The sequence below is a fragment of the Dipodomys merriami genome, unplaced genomic scaffold (genome assembly GCF_024711535.1).
Source record: "Dipodomys merriami isolate MVZ:Mamm:240054 unplaced genomic scaffold, mDipMer1.0.p SCAF_644, whole genome shotgun sequence".
Classification (NCBI taxonomy): domain Eukaryota; kingdom Metazoa; phylum Chordata; class Mammalia; order Rodentia; family Heteromyidae; genus Dipodomys; species Dipodomys merriami.
Genome location: NW_027206229.1, coordinates 71940 through 94472, shown reverse-complemented (window position 1 = coordinate 94472; position 22533 = coordinate 71940). Strand labels below are relative to the sequence as shown.

General features: G+C 46.3%; 3 protein-coding genes across 4 annotated transcripts; all 3 read right to left on the bottom strand.

The window, feature by feature from the left end:
* Nucleotides 1-4366: 4366 nt before the first annotated feature.
* On the bottom strand, nt 4367-4552 carry LOC138815477 (lens epithelial cell protein LEP503-like). The gene has a single exon (XM_070004896.1). The coding sequence runs from the start codon at nt 4550-4552 to the stop codon at nt 4367-4369; it is 186 nt and encodes a 61-aa protein (XP_069860997.1).
* A 703-nt stretch (nt 4553-5255) lies between these two features.
* On the bottom strand, nt 5256-13126 carry LOC138815493 (FAD synthase). Of its 2 annotated transcripts, XM_070004924.1 has the most exons (7): nt 12865-13126; nt 8153-8897; nt 7171-7318; nt 6580-6678; nt 6314-6503; nt 5570-5643; nt 5256-5465 (listed from the first exon to the last, which is right to left on the bottom strand). In XM_070004924.1, exons 1-7 carry the CDS (start codon nt 13096-13098, stop codon nt 5330-5332), a joined length of 1626 nt encoding a protein of 541 aa, XP_069861025.1. In that variant the 5' UTR covers nt 13099-13126; the 3' UTR covers nt 5256-5329. The 2 variants fall into 2 exon arrangements, with proteins under 2 accessions (XP_069861025.1, XP_069861026.1); XM_070004925.1 differs by lacking the exons at nt 5256-5465; nt 5570-5643; nt 6314-6503; nt 6580-6678 and having other exon boundaries at nt 7180-7298.
* A 4513-nt stretch (nt 13127-17639) lies between these two features.
* On the bottom strand, nt 17640-22525 carry LOC138815486 (cyclin-dependent kinases regulatory subunit 1). The gene is made up of 3 exons (XM_070004910.1): nt 22141-22525; nt 18740-18867; nt 17640-18157 (listed from the first exon to the last, which is right to left on the bottom strand). Exons 1-3 carry the CDS (start codon nt 22197-22199, stop codon nt 18105-18107), a joined length of 240 nt encoding a protein of 79 aa, XP_069861011.1. The 5' UTR covers nt 22200-22525; the 3' UTR covers nt 17640-18104.
* Nucleotides 22526-22533: the final 8 nt, after the last annotated feature.

The window sequence follows — 22533 nt, the reverse complement described above, 5'->3', positions numbered from 1 at the left end:
GAGGGAGAGGTGAATTCTCTTGACAGCCCCCACCACTAACCTCTCTCTGTTACATGTTAGGATTTTTTTTGGGGGGGGGGGTCGGTCATGGGGCTTGAACTCTGGGCTTGGAAACTGTCCCTGCACTCTTCAGCTCAAGGGGAGCGCTCTGCCACTTGAGCCACAACACCACTTCCAGTTTTCTAGTGGTATATTGGAGATAAGAGTCTCATGGACTTTCATGCCCGGGCTGGCTTTGAACCTCGATCCTCAGATCTCAGCCTCCTGAATAGCTAGGATTACAGGCGTGAGCCACTGGTGCCCGGCTATGTCTCAGGATCTTACCTTTCTCCCAGCAAGAGGGAGGGCTTTGCAGGAACTAGGTTGTCCTGCCTGTTGTAGAAGTCTAAATGGACACACTGATAAATAAGGCCAGGGCTAAGAAACAATATGGAGTTCAAGTACTAGGCTGCCATAAGAAAAGAACAAGAGCATACATCTGTAATCTCAGGAGGTAGTGGCAAGAGTGTCTAGTGTTTGGAATTTGAGGCTAGCCTTGGCTACTTATTTATTTTTTGCCTGTCCTGGGGCTTGAACTCAGGGCCTAGGCACTCTCCCTGGATGCTTTTGCTTAAGGCTAGCACTCTACCACTTGAGCCACAGCACCACTCCTGCTTTTCCGGTTGATGTGGTACTGAGGACTCAACCCCAGAGCTTCATGCATGTTAGGCAAGCACTCTACCACTAAGCCACATCCCCAGCCCAGCCTCAACTACTTATTAAGACTCTGACTCTCCTTTGTCCACCGCCCTCACTACCAAAGATGGACAAGCTTTGTATATACTGCTGTGGTACCTGTGGTATCCTATACAAAGAATATGAAAGGATAAAAAGAGAGCAATGTGCAGAGCATGCTAACCAACTATGAAGAATAAGGACCCAAGATCTAGCCACTTTTTGTGTGTGTGTGCTGGGGCTGGGGCTTGACTCTGTCCCTTAGCATTTTCCATTCAAGTCCAGTACTCTACCACTTGAGTTGTAGTTCCACTTCTGCTGTTTGGTGACTGGTTGGAATCTCATGAACCTTTCCTGCCAGGGCTGGAAATCCTCAGGTCTTAACCTCCTGAGTAGCTAGGGTTACAGGTGTGAACCACGAGTGCTCAACCTGTGAGACTCTTATCTCCACTAAACTACCAAAAAAAAAAAAAAAAGCCAGAGTAGATCGGTAGCTCAAGTGGTAGAGTGCTAGCCTTGAGCAAAAGAAGCTCAGGGACAGTGCGTAGGCCCTGAGTTCAAGCCCCAGCCCTCTCTCCCACCCCCACACATAATGAGTTTATGTTCAACACTGTAATGTTTCCTCATTTCACTCTGCAAAAAAGCTCAAATCTAACTTAGGACCATAAACTGCCCCACATTTACCCCCAGTTCAACATTTTTCTTTTTTTTTTAATAGTATCTAATTGATCACCTCTTTATATACTTTTATTTATATAGACTTCCCAACTACTAGAATGCAAGCTGTATAAGTACAGGGATTGATTTTGTTCACATACCACTATATAAAAAGTACCCAGACTGGCAAATAGTAGACACTCAATGATATTTGTTTATTGAGGTTTTTCTTTTGTTTGTTTTGTGGTGCTGGGGATTGAACCCAGGGCCTCGTTTGCTAGGCAGGCACTGTTCCACTTGATCCACACCCCCAGCAATAATATTTGTTGAACGAATGAAGATGCAGTCTTTGGAAAGACCTCTGGAAAGCTCTCTAAGAAGTATGTAACCACGGTTCCCTCCAGGGAGGAAAGCTGGAGGAGTTGAGAGATAGGTATAAGAAACTTTTTTCTTTCTTTTTTTGTCAGTCCTGGGGCTTGAATTCAGGGCCTGGGCACCATCCTTGAGCTTCTCTTGCTCAAGGCTAGCTCTCTACCACTTGAGCCACAGCCCACTTCCAGATCTTTCTGAATATGTGGTACTGAGGAATCGAACCCAGGACTTCATGCATGACAGGCAAGCATTCTACCACTGAGCCACATTCCCAGCTGAAACTTTTTTCTTTTATAGTTGTTTACTGTAGGCTTTTCTTTTACAATTAACAACAACAACAACAAATCCCAGAGAAAAAGGAGTTAACTAAGGAAAAGGCTAAAGAAGAGCTGATTCCAGGAAGGGAAAGAAAGGGGTTCTAAGCCAGGTGCCAGTGGCTCACGGCTGTAATCCTAGCTACTAAGGAGGCTGAGATCTGAGGATCATAGTTCAAAACCAGTCTGGGCAGAAAAGTCCATGAGACTCTTATCTTCAATAAACCACCAGAAAACCGGAAGTGGTGCTGTGGCTCAAGCGGTAGAGTGCTCACCTTGAGCTGAAGAGCTGAGGGATAGTGCTCAGGGCCAGAGTTCAAGCCTCATGACTGATGAGAGAGAGAGAGAGAGAGAGAGAGAGAGAGAGAGAGAGAGAGAGAGAGAGAGAGAGAGAGAGAGAGAGAGAGAGAGAGAGAGAGAGAGAGAGAGAGAGAGAGAGAGAGAGAGAGCCTATCCCCTATCTCCAGGTGAGTACCTGAGGTGAAAAAGGAAGATGGGAAATAGCTGGGCTGTAAGAGGTTGATGATGATGATCCTGGAGAAATGCTGACTAAACCCTATAATTGGTGAGTATGTCAATACATATGGGAGTGATTCAGGAAAAGCATGGATTGGTGGCTGCCAAGGGGAAACCAGACTGTTTGTGTCCTAATAGAACATCACTGTGATAAACTTGAGGGACTTGTGTGAGCACATAAGTACTTTTCTCTTATAGCTTTGTATGTGTATGTGAGAGAGAGAGAGAGAGAGAGAGAGAGAGAGAGAGAGAGAGAGAGAGAGAGAGAGAGAGAATATGTGTGCATGTACCAGTCCTGGCTTGAACTTTGCTGCCCCTGGGCGCTATCCCTGAGCTCTCTTCAGCTCGAGTCAAGCACTCTACCACTTCAGCAACTCCTGCCAGGGCTGGCTTTGAACTATGATCCTCAGTTCTCAGCCTTCTGAGTAGCTAGGATTACAGGTGTGAGCCACTGGCACCCTGCTGTCCCTGAACTTTTGTGCTCAAGGCTAGCGCTCTACCACTTGAGTTCTACTTGTGGCTTTTTGTGGTTAATTGGAGATAAGAGTTTCACAGACTTAGTTGTTTGGGCTTGTTTTGAACTGAGATCATCAGATCTCAGTCCCTGAGTAGCTAGGATTAAGGTTTGAGCCATCAGCACCTGCCTTTCTCTTACAGTTTTGTGTGTGAATTGAGATCTCTTTGTAGCTCACAGGGCCTTCTGGAATAGCTCAGTGATTTCCCCAAGCGACTCAGAAGCTGGAAGCTCACTAGAGCTCCCTTATTTGGGGAAGAACTGAGTCCTTTGAATCTTCATCCTAATATTCTTTTTTTTTTTTTTGGGGGGTCCGGTCGTGGGGCCTGAACTCTGGGCATGGGCGCTGTCCCTCAGCTCTTCAGCTCAAGGCTAGTGCTCTACCACTTGAGCCACAGTGCCACTTCCGGCTTTTTTCGTTTTGCTTATGTGGTGCTGAGGAATCGAACCCAGGGCCTCATGCATGCAAGGCAAGCACTCTACCACTGAGCCACCTTCCCAGCCCTTCATCCTAATATTCTGAGCCTTACAGAAGACCCCTTCCCTGACTCACTCAACCCAGAAGCTTAGCACCTTTCCTGAACACAGGTTGGGAAGAACTGGCCTTTCTCCTGTCCTCCACCCTCCAAACTCAGGTACTAGTGAATAAGGAAACCTGGTTTTTCAATCTTATCCCTCCTGCCCCCCACCCCCACCCCAACAAGCTCCTTCCCTCTTTGGTCTGTGCTCTGGTTCAAAGACCCTTTCAGTGCCGACGTTTCCTCATTCCCCTTTAGACATTTAGAAATTTTGGCCTCAGTACCTATTTATTATAAGTACAGTTCAGTGATTCTCAAACAGTGATCCTAAAGGGAAACCTATTACTGGTACTAATGCCATGGTAAAATCAACCATCTGGGTTAGTGGGCTCACTGTGCCAAGCTTGGAGAAGTGCCAGGTCCTGCTGCGGTCTTAACTGGGGTCCTAGCCAGCAGGCCAGGCTCCTGTCCACCAGAGGTCCATCAAAAGTAGGGACTGGAAACAGTTTCAGAGATGAGGCAGATTTGACAGATGGCACAACTCAAAGCAGGATGCACACTCCACTTTTCTCTTGTTCGTGGCCCATTCTTGGCAGATCACAGCTGGCCCAAGACGTCCTGCTGGGGCTACAGAAGAGAGAACAGAAAGCTGAGAGCGAGCTCTGCCACAGAGGCTGCAGCCATACCTCGTTTGCCCTATGCCCACCTGAATGAGCCCAGCCATGATGCCAGGGCAGAGAGGAGACAGTTCTCTGCTGCCATTAGTCCAACAGTTCCTTGATACACCAGCAACAGAGGAGGATGTAGGCAACTTCTTTCAGGGTCTTCTGCAGGCCCTCCCAACCCGTACCCATCTTAATGACAGGCACCCGGAACCCAGCATCTCGCAGGGCCCCACCAAGGGAGAAGGGTAGGGCGTGAGCTAGGGGCTGTGTCCTGGATTGCATGTGAGCAGCAGTTTTGAAAAGAGTGTAGATGCTGCCTTGGTGCCTTTTATCAACTGTCCCCACCCCCATCAGGCCTCATGACTACAGACAAAGGCCTCAGGGTCTAGCAAAGGAAGGTTCTGGGTCTAGGACAGGCTGAGTCAGCCTCTATAGGGAGAGACAGGGGTGGGGTTGGTATGACGGAGGGCCTGGCCAGTCTTTCATCCTCCATAGCTAGCCCAGCTCAGCTTCCCTTCCTCTGGCTTGGGTGTTGCCCTGTGTGGTTGGCACAAGTATTGCTCTCGCCCTCTGGTGGGCTCTGGCTGAGGCTGACATTGAGAATCATGAGATTTTTCTGGGGGTGTCTATCCTGGAGCTTGAACTCAGGGCCTGGGGGACTGTCCCTGGACTTTTGTGCTCAAGGTTAGTATTTTACTAGAGCTACAGTTCTACTTCTGGCCTTTTCATAGCTAATTGGACATAAGAGTCTCATGGATTTTCCTGCCCTGGCTGGCTTTGAACCTCCATCCTTAGGTCACGGTCTCCTGAGTTAGAGCTAGGATTACAGATGTGAGTCGTTGGCACCTAGCTCATGAGCTTTTTAGCTTGTTCAGCTTCACCTTTAGACTCGTCAGAGTAAGCATGGCCAGCTTAGCTGGCAGCCTCTGGTTCACTTTAGCTTCCTTAGTCCCCTGGAGCAGGAATGCACAGCTAGAGCAACAGGCACAGTGAGAGGCATGGTTTATTGACAGGCTACATTCCAGGCTAGCCCCCCTTTCCTCCCTCCTACGTGCAGGATCATGTGCGGGAGTTCCGCTCTTCATCTTCGTTTTCCAGTAGGTATGCTGGGCGGTAGATGGGGTGCCCTCCTGGGCTCAGGCACTTCAGGGCTGGGTTCTGCACTGTGTTCTCCTGACTCCCCAGCGATGTGTACCTGGAGTGGGAAGATAGAAGGCTAAGGCAAGGGCGGGTGGGCTCTTCTGGCGGCTCTCCCTGCATGTCCTCCCTGCATCCCCTCTCCTTTCCTCATTGCCTTACCCTTGGTCATACAGGATACAGTATGGGACAAACAGCTGACGCAGAAAGTCCCAGATGTTTCTGTAGGTCCAGTCCTGGGAAACCAGAGTCAAAAAATAGTTGCCAATATTCCTTTCTCCCCTATCTATCCCCTGCCACTCTTGCCCATCCTAAGCTCTTCTGCTTCGTTGGCCCAGAGGGAATCTGGCTATTTGGCTGTCTGGTATATCTTGCTCTGTGTAGATTAAGTAGTGAGACATGGAAGACGTTCAGCCTCTGCTCCTGCCCATTCCCATGTCACCATCCCCTGGGGTGTAAGTTCCAGGACAGGGAAAGAACCATGAGTCTAAGCCAGTACTGTCAGGTAGAACTTTCCACAATGTTCTAGATCTGTCCTGTCATATATGGTGGTCATTTGATGTGTGATTGACACAAGTGAAGAGCCAAATATCTAACCCTATTTAACTTTAGAAATTGAGATTAATTTACACGTCATATTTTTAGTAACTTGTGTTTCATTTTAATTAGTATTCCAGTATGAATAAATAGCTATGGCTATCTTATTGGACAGCACACGTCCAAGTCTGCCCAAAGCAGAAAGCACAATGCCTGCCACTGAATAAATGCTCAGTAAGTATTAGTCAAAAAGAATGAATGGAGGATGGAGCCCCCTGTCCAAGTCTCAAACTCTAGCTTTCTTCCAGGGAGCCAGTATATGACCGTAAGGCACAGGAGACCAAAGAGAGTAAATCCTAGCCCCATTACCAGCAGTGGATTGATGCGCATGAATGAAGGCCAGCTAGGGTCAGTGGGACTGAAAGAACTTAGGCCACAGGAGTAGGGGTCAGTCCGACGGGTGCCCATCAGAACAGCCTTAAGCTGAGGATGGCGCATTTGCAGTTCAAACAGGGCTTGTTTCATGTCACCTTCAGCCTCTAACACCTGAAGATTATACCTTAGAAAGAAACAAAGGTGAAAGGTCAGAGTCCTATCAAGCCCTTCTTGGAGCCCAGACCTCCAGGCCTCTATACCTCTTGATGGTGTCTTGTAGAAACTGTTCCAGCTCAGGGAAAGAGGAGATGCTGCGGATATACAGGATCTGGAGAGGTTTTGGAACATCAGGAAATTTCCTAGGGAGAGGAAAGAACCCATAGGCTTGCCAGCAAACACAGGAAAATGGCTTTCCAGAGGACCCTCTCCCTTAGAAAACTACATCCTCTGAGAAGTATACTATTATAACTCTCAAACCTGAATTTCCGGATTTCTGGTATGAGATTTCTTTCTTTCTTTTTTTTTTTTTTGGAAATGGGGGTCTCACTGTGTTGTCCAGATTAGTCTTCAACTCCTAGGCTCAGGCAATCTTGTTGCCTTGATTTCCTAAGTGCTTAGACAGACACCCAACACACTGACTTCCCTAGGGTCAGGGATGGTAGCCTGCACATTCAGAGCCAGGTACTTGTTACATGAGCAATAAATATGTTGGGAGAACAGAACTGCATGGCTACCTCACCTATGCCCCATCTCCTTACTTTCTGGGATGGGGAGCTGGAGGACAGGATAGGACAGGACAGCTGGAGGACAGGAGATATTTCTGAGGCTGTGTTTCCCAGGGGCAGGCTCACCTTTTTACCGCTGCATGTACAAGGTGCAGGAGGGCAGTACAGTCCTTGCCCCCGTTGAAGCCCACGCAGAGCTCGGTGAGGCAGTACTGAGCCAGGGCAGTCTCAATGGTCTGTAAGGCACTTGCTACCTTTTTTCCCAGAGAAGACCCTGCCATGCAGGCAGGGAAGAAGACATCAGATCAATGAATATGGCTGTCAAAGAAGCCATGTTATCCTTGCTTAAAATACTTCAGTGTCATCCTAATGTTTCTAGGATTAAGTTCAAACTCCTTTATGCTGTCCACTGGGCCTACAGTCTGCCTCATACTTCATCTTACCTTGGCCTTCACTGTTTTTCCTCTGGAGCAAGAGCTAAGGAATGGGAGTGTAGGATATTGTTGCTTCCTTCCAGGTCTTTCTCATTTCCTGGTTAAACCAACAGCCAAACCTCTTTTTTCTTTTTACCAGTACCTGGGCTTATCTTAGGATCTGGGTACTCTCCCTTATCTTTTTGTTACTCAAGGCTGGTGGGACTCTACCACTTGAGCCACAGCTCTACTTCTAATCTTTTGCTGGTTAATTGGAGCTAAGCATCTTACACATTCCTGTCCAGGCTGACTTTGAACCATGATCCTCAGATCTCAGCCTCCTTAGTAGGTAGGATTACAGGCCTGAGCCACTGGCAGGAAAGCCTTCTCTGACATGAGATGAGGGCTGATCTCTCTGTTGTAGTCTTTTCCACAGTGGCAATTCATGTAATATCTACGTAATGTCTATCCTTCCTTGGTCCACAAGAGCAAGTCATATATGTACCCCATTGAGCTATATCCCCAACAGCTAGCACAATGCTAGTGAAAGTGGACAGCATTTATTAAAAGAATGACAGTAGCTATCTTTTGCCCTTTCTTGGACTAGTAGAAAGTCCCTTACAGGCCCCTTAACACCAGACTGGAGTGACACCAGTGGGTTGGTATAGGTTTATCCTTTCTCAGGAGGTTCTTACCTGATTCAGCGAGTTTGTACACAGCCACACTGGCCTGCTCCACAGCGTTGGGCATGTAGGGGACCAGCGATCCCTTGGGCAGACGGGCTGTCAGGTAGGCCAAACATTCCTCCAAAGGCTCTTCTTCCTCAGAGTCTAGAGTTAGCTTCACCTGGTAATAGTTGCTGCCCCAGTCGGGGTAGGAACCCAGGCAAAGCCTACGCCCAAAGTGGGCCTGGGCCTCAGCTAGGATGGGGGCAATAGAGGATTCAGCAGCAGCCACATACAGCTCTTTTGAATGGAATTGCACAGCTGTGTTTTGGAAGAGATGCTTTAGCCCCCCTAGTACCCGTCGCAGCAGCTCTGGAATGCCTGGGAAAAGGTAGACGTTCCGGACAGAGACCAGCGGGAATCTGAAGGGATGACCAGTTTGAGGATCTGTACCGTAATGCAGGCAGGCAGAGGAAGGCACCAGTGACAGCTTTTCCCAGCCCTCCCCTCCTAGGGCTTTGATGGCCGCTTGCAGCTCAGGATGTGGCTTGAGCTCCTCCCCAAAGGCCTGTGCCACTGCCTCAAAGGTGACATCATCATGAGTGGGGCCAATGCCCCCTGCAGTGAGGACATGGGTGAACCGACTGGAGAAAGAAGTGATCTCAGCTGCAATGGTGGCTACCTCATCAGGTACAATAGAGACTCGGCAAACCTTGACTCCCAGGGAGCGCAGTGTCCGGCACAGAAAGTAGGTGTTGGTGTCTTGAGTGTGTCCCTGAGAGTTGGAGGAGGATGAGATTGTCAGTGTGGTGGGGATGACAAAGGGAAAGAGGGGGTTAGCTGTTGGTGTCTGATGATGGGGTACTCCTGGGTAGATATCACTTCAGGCTGCAGAGGAGGCAGAAGTGGGCACAAGAACAGTGGGAAAATCTATTTGAATAGAATCAAGGATGAAGTGAGCCACTTTAGGCCTCCTTTGCTGCACTTGGAGCCTGACATCCCCTATATTTACGGATTCAATTATCAAGCCTGTGTAGACAACTTGTCCACTTCCTCACATACTCGAGTTTCAGTTCTGCCTCCAGGTGTATATTGGGCAGCCTAGTTTCAATATATCCCTGGATGTTGTCACTTTTTTTTTTTCTTGTTTTGTGCCAGTACTGGGGCTTGAACTCAGGGCCTTGTGTTTTTTGGCTTTTTTCACTCAGCATTGGCACTCTACCATTTGAGCCACGCCTCCAATTCTAGGTTTTTGCTGGTTAATTGGAGATAACAGTCTCTCAGGTTTGTCTGCCTGGACTGGCTTCAAATGAGGATCCTCAAATTTCAGCCTCCTGAGTAGCTAACATTATGGATGTAAGCCACCAGTGTCCAGCTGTTGTCACTTTGGTCAATGAGTCCCCAGACACTGCCAGCAGCCAGTCATGCCCTTCCTTCATCAAGTTAACTCTACCTCTGAAATCTTTCCCTATCCTGTCCTCTGTTCTCACTGTAACCAAGCAGGTCTTTAGCACCTTTTACCTGGAGAATGGTGACAGCCTACTGGCCAGCCTCCTGTCACTATGTTTTTCTGTATGTCTTCTGAGTAATCTTTCTAATGCGTCACTGAGATTGCATCACTCTTGGATTCAAAAGCCATTTGTTGTTTCCAATTGTATTTGGAATAAAGTTCAAATTCCTTTATTAGCATTTAAAGCTGTCTGTAGTATGTACCCTTCTATTTTTCTAATCCTTTATCACTCTACTTTTCTGTAGAGAGTTTAGTGTTTAATAATATGTGTTCTGCTGGGCGCCGGTGGCTCACGCCTGTAATCCTAGCTACTCAGGAGGCTGAGATCTGAGGATCAAGGTTCAAAGCCCACCCAGGCAGGAAAGTCCATGAGACTCTTATCTCTAATAAACCACTAGAAAACCGGAAGTGGCACTGTGGCTCAAGCGGTAGAGCACTTGCTTTGAGCTGAAGAACGCAAGGCCCAGAGTTCAAGCCCCATGACTGAAAAAAAAAAAAAAAAGAATATGTGTTCTGCTGGGCGCTGGTGGCTCACACCTGCAATCTAAGCTACTCAGGAGCCTCAGATCTGAGGATCACAGTTCAAAGCCAGCCCAGGTAGGAAAGTCTGTGAGACTCTTATCTCCAGAAAACCGGAAGTGGCACTATGGCTCAAGTGGTAGAGTGCTCACCTTGAGCTGAAGAGCTGAGGGACAGCGCCCAGGCCCAGAGTTCAAGCCCCATGACCAACCCCCCCCCCCCAAAAAAAAAAAAAGAAAAGAAAAGAAAAGAAAAGAAGAATATGTGTTCTAAGCCAGGCATCGGTAGATCATGCCTATAATCCTAGCTACTGAGGAAGCTGAGATGACAGTTCAAAGCTATCCTGGCCAGGAAAGTCCATGACATTCTAATCTCCAAATAACCAGAAAACCAGAAGTGGTGCTGTGGCTCAAGTGGTAGAGTGCTTTCCTTGAACTGAATAGCTCAGGGACAGCACCCAGGGAAGAGGGGGGAAAAGGATGAGGGTGGGGGAGGGAGGAAGTGCTGTTCTAGCCAGGCATTGGTAGCTTATCCCTGTAATCCTAGCAAGAGGTAGTTTATCCTTGTAATCCTAGCAGGAGGCTGAGATCTGAGGATCATGATTTAAAGCCAGCCTGGGCAGGAAAGTCCATGAGACTCTTTATCTCTAATTAGCCACTAAAAAGCCAGAAGTGAAGCTGTGGCTCAAGTGGCAAAGCATTCACCTTGAGCACAAAAGTTCAGGGACAAGCCCCAGGACTGGCACTAAACAAAACAAAACTGAACAAAGAATATGTGTTCTGAAGTAAGGGAAAACCAGGTTGGAATTCTTTCTCCACCGTGTCCTGGGCATGTTTCTCAACCACTCAAAGCCTGTTTCATAATCTATTAAGATATATAATAAAAGCATCAACTTCATGGAATTTTTGTAAGGGTTCATAAAATCATACATGTGATGTAGTAAAAGCACATTGCCAGGCTCTAGTAAACATTCAAAAATAAGGTCAGTGGTATTTTTTACAAACCTGATCCTGGTGCCAGTGGCTCAGGCCTATCTACAATCCCCTTTACTTAGGTGGTTGAGACCTGAGAATTGAGGTTCAAAGCCAGGCTGGGCAGACAGATCCTCCAGACCCTCATCAATTAACCAGCAAAATGCAGGAAGGAAGTGGAGGTATGGCTGAGGGGAACTCAAGGCCCACAGTTCACACACATGTCACCACCACCACTAGAACCCTGATGCCTGCAATGTCCTCTAGTAACACCTCTAAAATGGAGAAGGGATTCTTTCCTTTTAGTACCTTTCTTCTAGGGCTGGGGGATGTTTGAAGAGGTAAGAACATCTGCTCAGCAAGCATAAAGCTAGTGTTAAAAACAAAAGCAGGAAATATAAACATCACCTGATGTGGAAAAAATAACTTGTAATGTCAAAGCTCATAGAATGCACAAACTGTATAGACCATGATAATGACAATTTGCCTTGGGAAAATTAAAATGTGTTTGTGACTCTAAGTATCACTATTCCACAATACTATGAAATATGTAAAATTTATGTAATCACCTAATCTCAAAGAAAAAAAAAGTGAGAGAAGGGATGGATTAAGAGAAATGGGTGACAATGTTGTCAGACACTTTGTACTTATATACTGTTTTGTAGAATGGGAACTTCTTTGTACAACTAAAAGATTTAAAAAAGAATTGTAAACAAACAAACAAACAACAAAAGCAGGGAGGCTGGGAAGGTGGCACAGTGGTAGAGTGCTTGCCTTGCCTACATGAGGCTCTGCGTTCAATTCTTCAGCATCACATAAGCAGAAAAAGCTGGAAGTGGTGCTGTGGCTCAATTGGTAAGGCACTAGCCTTGAGCTGAAGAGCTGAGGGACAGTGCCCAGGCCCAGAGTTCAGGCCCCATGACCCACAAAAACAAATAAATAAACAAACAAAAGCAGGGACTGGGACTATGGCTCAGTGGTAGAATGTTTGCCTAGCATGCATGAAGCCCCAGGTTCAATTCCTTAGTTACACATAAACAGGAAAAGCTGGAAGTGGCACTGTGGCTCAAGTGGTAGAGTGCTAGCCTTGAGCAAAAGAAGCTCAGAGACAGTGCCCAGGCTGTGAGTTCAAGCCCCATGACTGGCAAAAAAAAAAAAAAAAAAGAGGCTAGCCTAGGTGCTGGTAGCTCATGCCTGTAATCCTAGCTACTCAGGAGGCTGAGATCTGAGGACTGTGGTTCAAAGCCAGCCCGGGCAGAAAAATCTGTGAAACTTTTTATCTCCATTTAACCATCAGAAAACAGCAAATGGTGCTGTGGCTCAAAGTGGTAGAGGGTTAGCCTTGAATGCAAAAGCTCAGAGACAGAGCCAAGGCCTTGAGTTCAAACTGGGGGGCGGGGAGGGGAGAAGAAAGGGAGAGAGGCTAGTACCTTTCTTCTAGCTCATTTATCCACTTTGCAAGTGCCATGGTTCATTCCCAAAAGGTTGAATATCATTCTTACATGCACCTGCACCTCCTCTACTTGCTTAGCTTCCTTGTCAGTGGCCCTTCTGCCACTGCCATTTTGCTTGGCAAATTATAGGGAAGTCTTCTAACAGACTCATTGAAAGAACTAGTTATTTTTCTCCAGTATGCTGCAATAACTGTCGGATTCTACTATGGCAGGCAAGGGGGTTCCCACCCTGGTTCACCTTCCTCACCAGAATGGAGCAAGCCCTCCCCTCTTCTGTCCCAGACACACCTTGAGGATCTCATCTCCAACAATGATGATGCCCGCCGTCACATTGCGCCCCGGGGGAAGTTCAGAGGCCCTAGATGCCATGGTCCTGCCGTCTTTGCGCCTGTGCAATGTCCTGCAGTAGACACGCAGACCCCCAAATAGGGGCCGCAAGCACTGAGGAACCGCCAGGTCTACAGGGCACTGGAAGCCATAGGCTGGAAGCAGGCTCCGGAGTCGAGGAAACATGGAGGGCATCAGTGCACGTTCCCTCCTTAGAGGAAGACTCAGTATTCTCGAATCACATCCACAACTCCTTTATTCCCCGCATCTTTAATAAACGTGTCCTAAGCCCCAACTCACGCTCCTATGTCTAGACTCCAGTCTCCCGAGAACCTATCACTTTAAATGTCTTCTGTGTGCCGAATCGTCCTGAAGCGTGTTCTCTATCCCGGGCATCTGCCCCTTTAAATGTCCCTTCTCTTCGGGGCACCTGTCCCTTTAAATGTCTGCCTTAACTTGGGACTTAGCCCCTTTAAATACTCCACCACTGACCAGCACCCAATCGCCTTCAGCACCCTTTTTATTCAGGAATCCCTTCTTCCTACCTATCTTCAGACTACAGATCTTTCCGAGGATCTCACCTGCCTATTTTGACCCTTCACCGTGTCTTTCCTTTCCTCATGTCCTGGGACAGCTTCCGTACTCAAAGCCCGGCCCTACAGCACCTCATATTGATTGGTCATCTTGGATGTCGCTCAAATTCTATCCCATAGTTCTATTGGTTTAGATGACAGTCGCTCATGTGCTTTATTCCCGCAGGCGGGAGCAATGCTACGTTGTTAGTGGCAACACCACACGTTCACTTCTTGCCCGGAAATGTGGGGGCGGGACCTTAGCCTTTGGAGGGCGGGACCTGGAAAGATTGGAGCGCCAAACGAGCTGTCTGGACATGGAGTTGTTCTAAAAACTTTGGGGTGAGGCTTTCCGGTCCTGAAAGTAAATGGAGGCTTCACTTTATTCTCCGTTTGTTTTCAAATCATGCATGCATATCTTTTTTTCCCGTGCTAGAGGGGCAGGAGCTAGTAGTTTTTTGTTTTGTTTTTTTGGTCGGTCGTGGGACTTGAACTCTGGGCCTGGGCGCTGTCCCTCAGCTCAAGGCTAGTGCCCTACCGCTTGAGCCACAGCGCCACTTCCGGCTTTTCTGCTTTTGTGATGCTGAGGAATCGAACCCAGGGCCTCAAGCATGCAAGGTGAGCACTCTACCACTGAGCCACCTTCCCAACCCCCAATGTGGGTCTTAAACTCTGGGCCTGGGCACTATCCCCAGCTCTGCAGCTCAAGGCAAGCCTTCTACCACTTGAGCCTCAATGCTACTTCCGGCTTTCTGGTGGTTAATTGGAGAGGAGTCGCACAGACTTTTCCCGCCCAGGCTGGCTCTGAACCGGGATCCTCAGATCTTGGCCTCCTGAGTACTAGGATTACAGGCCACTAGTGCCAGGCTTAGTCTATAAAATCTTGAAAGGTAAATAACACACCTAGTTTACAAGTCAAGTAACAGGCTTAGAAAAGTGAAGGAATTCTACTTCTCGATTTAAGTTTGTGGTGGATAGCTTTTCAAAAAGACTTCAAGCTTTTTGAGAAGCTCCTATTTCTCATCAACATTGTATGTCTTAGAAGCTGGATTTCTTTTTTTCCTGGGGCTTGAATTTAGGGCCTTGGGCCCTGTCCCTGAGCCTCTTTGTGATCAAGGCTAGCGCTCTACCACTTCAGCCACAGTGCCACTTCTGGCTTTTTCTGAGTAGTTTATAGGAGATAAGGGTCTCATGGACTTTTCTGCCTGCATCTGGCTTCAAACCACAACCCTCAGATCTGTCTCCTGAGTAGGATTACAAGGGTGAGCCACTGGCTTCTGGTTTGGGAGCTAGATTTGAAAGTACTTTAACACTATAAAATCATAAGGGCCAGCCTTAAGTTCTTTCTCTAGTGATAAGCCTTTTTTTTTTTTTTTCTTTTTTGGCCAGTCCTGGGGCTTGAACTCTTTAGCCACCGGTGCTGGCTAAGCTCTATTATTTTTTAAGTTAAAAAGCCAAAAAATTAGCCAGGCACCGATGATTCACACCTGTAATCCTAGCTACCAGGAAGCTGAGATCTGAGGATTGCGGTTCAGGGCCAGCCCAGGCAGAAAGTCTGTGAGATTATTATTATTTTTTTTTTTTGGGGGTCCGGTCATGGGGCCTGAGCACTGTCCCTCAGCTCTTCAGCTCAAGGCTAGTACTCTACACCACTTGAGCCACAGCGCTACTTCTGGCTTTTTTCTTTTTTGCTTATGTGGTACTGAGGAATCGAACCCAGGGCCTCAGGCATTCGAGGCAAGCGCTCTACCACTGAGCAACTTCCCAGACCAGAGATTCTTATCTCTAATTAACCATCAGAATACCAGAAATGGCACTGTGGCTCAATGTGGTAGAACACTATCCTTCAGCAAAAGAGCTCAAGGCCAGTGCCCAGGCCGAGTTTAGGTGTCATGATCGAAAAAGCAAAACAACTTGTGGTTGGGGATGGAAGGGAAAAACGGTGTGAGGGAAGGGGTGACAATTTCCAAAAGATATGTACTCTTTACCTGACTTATGTAACTGTAACCCCTCTGTACATTTCCTTTATAATAACAATAAAAAAAAATCACCCATGGAAGTGGCGCTGTAGCTCAAGTGGTAGAGCGCTCGCCTTGAGCTGAAGAGCTGAGGGACAGCGCCCAGGCCCAGAGTTCAAGCCCCACGACCGACAAAAAAAAAAAAATCTGTTGGAATATAAAAAAAAAAAAATCACCCACCCCAATCAGGTAAATGAAACAATGGAACACCAAAAATACCTATTTGTCTAGTGAAATATCTTTATTGTAACAAAGGTGGTATCACCCCCTTCTAAAATGTCAACTCTGTTCCAATCTTTTACTACTGAGTCCTCAAGCTTAAACACACACAAAAATGACTTGGAACGTTTAACATATTGCTAGATCCAATCCCTTTAGAATTCAAAAATTCAATAGGTTTGGAATGGAGTACCCCAGTAATTTGAATTTCTGAGTTTCCAGATGATAGTGATGCTTCTTAGTCCAAAGATAATAGCTGAACAACTATTATAGGAATAGATAGAAGATGAGGGGTGTGTGGGGCTGGGAAGTTGGCTCAGTGGTAGAGCGCTCGCCTTGCATGCTTAAGGCCCTGGGTTCGATTCCTCAGTACCACATAAGCAGGAAAAAAAAGCCGGAAGTGGCGCTGTGGCTCAAGTGGTAGAGTGTTAGCCTTGAGCTAAAGAGCTGAGGGACAGCACCCAGGCCAAGAGTTCAGGCCTCATGATCGGACCCCCCCCACCCCCCCAAAAAAAGATGAGGGGTGTGGAGATTAACACCCTTAACACCCCTACTTTAGCACTAGTAATTTTTTTTTTTTGCCAGTCGTGGGGCCTGAACCCTGGGCCTGGGCGCTGTCCCTCAGCTCTTCAGCTCAAAGCTAGTGCTCTACCACTTGAGCCACAGCACCACTTCCTGCTTTTTCTGCTTATGTGGTGCTGAGGAATTGAACCCAGGGCCTCATGCATGCAAGGCAAGCACTCTACCACTGAGCCACCTTCCCAGCCCATAGCATTAGTATTTTTAGAGTATGAATTTTTTTTTTTTTACTTAGGGCCTGAGCTCTTGCTTGGCTTTCCCACATAAAAGTGGCACTTTACCAGCCACACCTTTACTTTCTGTTTTTTGCTGGTTAATTGGCGATAGAGTCTTGTTAATTTGTCTGCTCCATTGGTTGGTTTCAAACCAAGATCCTTAGATCTCAGCCAGGTAAGAGTAACTACAATTACAGGCATAAGCCATATGTGTCTGACCTAGAACACAAACTATCAGTGAGATAGTCCTTTTTTGAAAATTTTCTGGTAGTACTAGGGTTTGCTCAGGCACTGTACCATGAAGCTACACCTCCAGACCCGGTTTGTGCAGGTTGTCCTTGAGATAGGGTCTTCCGTCCACTCAGCACGTGTCTATTTTAGGCTTCCCATAATTGTGAAGAGAGGCATGCACCACACTGTCTAGCCACTTCCCTCCATGAGATGGAGTCTCAGATATTTCTGTCTGGCTAGTCTCAAAACAGATCTTCCCATTCTCAGCTTCCCAAACAGCTAGGATTACAGGTGTGAGCACTGGGTGATCAGCACTTGGTGAAATAGTCTAATTTACACTTGTTTTCTCTTAAGCTTAATGCTGTTAACTACTGTTTTAAAAATTCCATGATCAGACCACTCCAGACCAGTTTATCTCTACAACCAGCTCAGATGGACATCAGAATTTGTAATTCAAATGCTCAGCCAAATTTGCTAACTACTGAAAACTTCCCCAATTAATTGGCACAGTGAACAGGTCACAGGTGTGCTGGAGTCTTGGGTAGGAATTGGAGCAAAGAAGCAGTCTCTAGTTGACAACTTCTTCCTTTAACTTTTGTATACCCTTCAAATACTGAAAACTACATTGACTATAGAGAACAGTTCATTTGTTTTGGTGAGATGAGACTGCCCCAATGTAAGCTCTACCTCATGCTAACAGTTGCAGGGGAATACATTTCGGTGAAGGTCTGACAATCAAATCTGCTTCAAGTAAATTAACAAACTAGTTGCTAGACTGTTTTAAACCTCATTTGGAAAGAGTTAAGTTTTCATTATCAAATTGCAGGGTATATAATTAGAACCACGATGGTGAATATGACTGTAAGCCTGAGAATAAGAAAAACACCCTTATGATCACAAAATTAGATTATAAAAACTTCCTCTTTAATCAAGTCTTGAAACACAGAACAGGTTTCTTGAATAAAATGGAAAATTTCAATACATTGAGAGATAAATCCACAAGTCACCAGACATACAATACCCAGTAGGAGAAAAATAAAATAGCGGGTTTACACAATCCCTGGTATAGCCATGGTCTGATTCTTAAGACGCTTCCTCCCTCTGTCAAGTGCTGTGTGGATACAGAGCACACCATGACTTCTGAGATCCCACTTAGCTGAGCTTGAAGCCCACAAAGCACTCCTCTGGTAGGGCTGTGGTAGTGGCTCTACTCAAGAAGCAAAGCAGTTTCCAGCACATTCAAACAGTGTATCAAACATCCTTTAAATATCAAAGTGAGAAATAAGAAAGCAACATATTCACGCTATGAGAAAGATGTTAGAAAGGACAGGCTGTGTAAAGTTGAGGTTGGAAATGGTTCTCCAGCTTCATTTCTTTGGCTTGTTGGGTAGTGGCCTCCGGAACAGCAAGATATGAGGTTCTGGAAGAGCAAGTAAATTCTAAGAAACAAGCTCACACCATTCTATGCACAACTGTAATGTATTCCACCACCACCGCCCAGCTATCACCCATTCAGATCTTTCTAACTAAATTAAGATGTAACCATATGGCCTTAGAAGCAGACCCAGAAGTCTGGCCTGTCTGCCAAGCACAGAATTGTTAATATCAATTCTTTTTTTATGTTTGTACAGCCTTGGGGTGTCCTTTATTAGTTTTGCCTGGCAGGTGGGTGTCTGGTATCTTATCAAGAAATATAATTTCCTCTGCTTATCTGGAATACATCCAAGAACATGCTTTCTGATGGAAAACAAAACAGAGACCACAACCAGGGTATGTGGCTTTAAAGGGTGCCTTCTGACTGAATTAGGACTAAAGGCTTTTCAGTAACTAGTTGTCTCTAATCTTCTTAGTTATTTTACTCTTCCTCTTCTGTTTTTTCGCTATTCAAGGACCTAGTAAACCATTCCCTATATTCCTACTGCTTTAGGTTATGCATTCTTATTCCTTTAGTCCCTCAGTATAGCAGTCTACATGGTTAGTTGCTTTTAGCCATTGCACTGACCTGGTTCATGGATCATATAATGAACCCATCCCTGACTCTGTTGAACGCCAAGATTCCTCCATTCAGATTCAGACATCAAATGGGTTTTAGGGACAAGTTTGGCTATGTCCTTGGGTAACATGACATGCCTGTAACAGAAAAATGGTAAGGTGAGGAATGTGTCAGAACTGGGTACAGTCTGTTAGGCACTCGTTTTTTGTGTTTTTTTGGGGGGGTCTGGTCGTGGGCCTGAACTCTGAGTCTGGGCCCTGTCCCTCAGCTCTTCAGCTCAAGGCTAGCCACAGTGCCACTTCCGGCTTTTTTTTTCTGCTTATGTGGTGCTGAGGAATCGAACCCAGGCAAGGCAAGCGCTCTACCACTGAGCCACCTTCCCAGCCCCAGTTAGGCAAATACTTGTATACAAAGACAAGGATAGAAAAGATAAACTGGTTTTTGATGTCAGGAAGTACATGTGGGATGGAAACAGCTAGAAATACATGTAAATGTTCACAAAATTAGGAATAATTCAAGCAGATACTAACATCTAAACCCAGACACTGTTGCTATGTATTTTCTGATATTATGGGCTCTAGTTTTCTGGTTGACTACCCACAATACAATGGAAGCCCCACAGAGCAGAGAGATAACAGGTAAAAGTTAGTTTTAAATAGATTGGGAAGGAAGGAACAAGTTATTTTGTAGAAAGTCCTTTTTTTTTTTTGTCAGTCATGGGGCCTGAACTCTGGGCCTGGGCACTATCCCTCAGCTCTTCAGCTCAAGGCAAAAGCATTACCACTTAAGCCACAGCGCCACTTCCGGCTTTTTTTCTGCTTATGTGGTACTGAGCAATCGAACCCAGGGCCTCATGCATACGAGGCAAGCACTCTACCACTGAGCCACCTTCCCAGCCAGAAAGACAGTTTTTTTTTAGCGTAATTTCAGTCGTCCTAAGGAATACTGACCTAATCTTCCTAACTCACTCAGAAGGGATGTTGCATGAGACTTGGAAAATTCCATGCTTTCTAAACAAAGGCTAATGGCAAAGAAATTACTACTCTGACTTGAATCAGACTACACCAGATAAGACTTTATCATACTCAGAGAAAATGTACTAAATGTTCCCTCTGTGCTATTGACAAGAGGTCTCTCTAGCCCCTGAGATAATTCTGGTCTAAATGTATGAAAATAGTTTACAATCTCTAACAAGCCCCCTGACACCAAATTTGGCTTCATTACAAAAATGAAAGAGCTCTCTCTCTCTCTTTCTCTTTGTTGGTTGTGGGGCCTGAACTCAGCATTGGGTGCTGTCCCTCAGCCCTTCAGCTCAAGGCAAGCACTCTACCACTGGAGCCATAGCACCACTTCTGGCTTTTTCTGCTTATGTGGTGTTGAGGAGTCAAACTCAGGGCCTCATGCATGCAAGGCAAGCACTCTACCACTAAGCCACCTTCCCAGCCCTTTTTTTTTTTTTTACTACTTTTAGGAACATGGCAATTGTGTATGTAAAGTAGGATAAGCAGATTGTTTGTTTGTGGGGTTTTTTTTTTTTTTGGTCCAGTCCTGGGACTTGAACTCAGGGTCTGAGCATTGTCCCTGAGCTTCTTTTTCTCAAGACTAGCACTCTACCACTTGAGCCACAGCACCACTTCTGGCCTTTTCTGTTTATGTGGTAGAGGAATTGAACCAAGGGCTTCATGTATGCAAGGCAAGCACTCTACCACTAAGCCACATTCCCAGCTCAAGCATATACTTTTAATTAGTAGTACCAATGTAGAGAAAAACAGCTGAAGGTGAGAAAGTTAATTAGGTTCAAGGCAGATAAAAGTTATGTTTTTGTCAACACACACCAACTTTTGCTAAGTGCCCCAAATCTTTAACTAGGCTGGGTAAAGAAACACAATTCTCCAAGTGAACAAAAAACAAACCAGAAGTTGCCTGAAGTATTACAATTAGTACAGATTACTGTAATGCAGTATTTGTAGAATCCTTTGCATTCTCTCATTTTCCAGTATAGAATTATTATGGATCTAGAACTTATCAAATCCATGGAATGGGTGAATCTAATCACGGTACACAGTGTACACATATGTCTCTATCAAAATAACCCCCTTTGAACAACTAATTGGCACTAGTAAGAAAAACAGGGGGAAAATAAATTAAACCAAGGGAAAAAATAAAAAAAGAATTTATCAAAACCAAACATTGCATCCAGTACAAGGATTTTCTTCACAATCCTTAGGAGATGTATTTTCCAAACCATTTCAGTATCATTTCAGGCAATCTTCCCTAGGGGGTTTCCCCTAACCTTTATCCCCCCAAAGTCCAGTGGACTCCCATCACATCCCGTCCATAGGTTTAGTAAACAGCATGTGTTGTCACGTTGAGTCTGTTACCTTTCACATATTTTTAAGTTTGTGACTTGCAGAAACCTAAGCACTCCATCACTTTCAAGTATCTGAAGGTTATCCACAAGGACCACAATTAAGTTTTTGTCTTATGTTCCTGTCTTTCCAATAAGCCACACTTAAGCTCTTTCAAAACTCCCCTAGTATTGAGGACATTGGGAAAATTCTAGGTCCACTTTTGCCTTCTTCAGGTGTCTTTAAAGGATTAGAGTGATACAAGTTTCCCAAAGGGAAACTTATTTTATTTTACCGGTCGCGGGGCTCGAACTCTGGGCCTTGGCGCTACCCCTAATCTTCTTTTGCTCAAGGCGAGCGCTCTACCACTTTAGTTACAGCGCCACTTCCAGTTTTATTGAGTAGTTTATTGGTGATAAAGAGGCCCAGGGACCTTTCTGCCCGGGCTGGCTTCGAACCGGGATCCTCAGTAGCTAGGATTACAGGCGTGAGCCACGGCGCCCGGCTTCCGAAGGGAAATTTAAAGTTGTGAGAATAATCCAGAAGCCACCAAGGTGAAGACGGTCAACCGTGGTACTATTAAAGGGCTCACTCCACATCCCCTTTCATTGTTTTTTTTTTTTTTTTTTTGGTCGGTCGTGGGGCTTGAACTCTGGGCCTGGGCACTGTACCTCAGCTCTTCAGCTCAAGGCTAGCGCTCTACCACTTGAGCCACAGCACCACTTCCGGTTTTCTGGTGGTTTATTGGAGATAGGAGTCTCATGGTCTCTCCTACCCGGGCTGGCTTTGAACCGCGATCCTCAGATCTCAGCCTCCTGAGTAGCTAGGATTACAGGCGTGAGCCACCAGCGCCCGGCCCCTTTCATTGTTTTTACCACACCTCCCAACACTCGCACAGGCGAGTAAGGCTTGCAACCAGTCTCACGCCCCTCCCGTTAACTTCCTGCGCATGCGCGAAGTGTACGCGCCCATCCCCGCCCCCCCCCCACCGGCCCCAGTATCTCTTCGTGCCCTTATAGTCAAAGCTGCCGACCACGCTACAGCCCCCGCGCGGGCACTAACCGGTATTCGAACTCCTCATCGTCGTATTTATCCGAATAGTAAATTTGTTTATGCGACATGACCGCTCCACCAGCGAATTTCCAGCCGCGAGCTCCCAACCTCCAAACAACTCCCGACAGCACGCGCTCCCACCCTCTTTGGCCTCGCTTTCAAACACACCGCCTGCACTTCCTATTGGTCCTTTTGGCCTAAGGCGAGACAACTCCAACCTTAAGCCTTTGATTGGCTTAGAGTTGCTTCTCCTCAAGTTCTTATTGGCGTGCAGTTCTGACGTTTCTTAAGAACACAGCTTTGGGTCAAACTCAGGCCTCTTATTGGCTGTCTCGACTCCTTGGCTCGTACTTGCGCTGTCATTGGCTGAGTGAGAAAAGTGGGCAGGGTGAAGGAGGGACC

Coding starts and splice junctions, on each gene's coding strand:
- LOC138815493 (XM_070004924.1), bottom strand. CDS start 13,098: ATGCCCTCCATGTTTCCTCGACTCCGGAGCCTGCTTCCAGCCTATGGC. Junction 6,679..7,170: donor GTACATGCAGCGGTAAAAAG/GTGAGCCTGCCC, acceptor TCCTCTCCCTAG/GAAATTTCCTGATGTTCCAA. Junction 5,466..5,569: donor TGTATCCTGTATGACCAAGG/GTAAGGCAATGA, acceptor TTCCCACTCCAG/GTACACATCGCTGGGGAGTC.
- LOC138815486 (XM_070004910.1), bottom strand. CDS start 22,199: ATGTCGCATAAACAAATTTACTATTCGGATAAATACGACGATGAGGAG. Junction 18,868..22,140: donor GATGAGGAGTTCGAATACCG/GTTAGTGCCCGC, acceptor TTTCTGTTACAG/GCATGTCATGTTACCCAAGG. Junction 18,158..18,739: donor TTATATGATCCATGAACCAG/GTCAGTGCAATG, acceptor TTGCTCTTCCAG/AACCTCATATCTTGCTGTTC.
- LOC138815477 (XM_070004896.1), bottom strand. CDS start 4,552: ATGCAATCCAGGACACAGCCCCTAGCTCACGCCCTACCCTTCTCCCTT.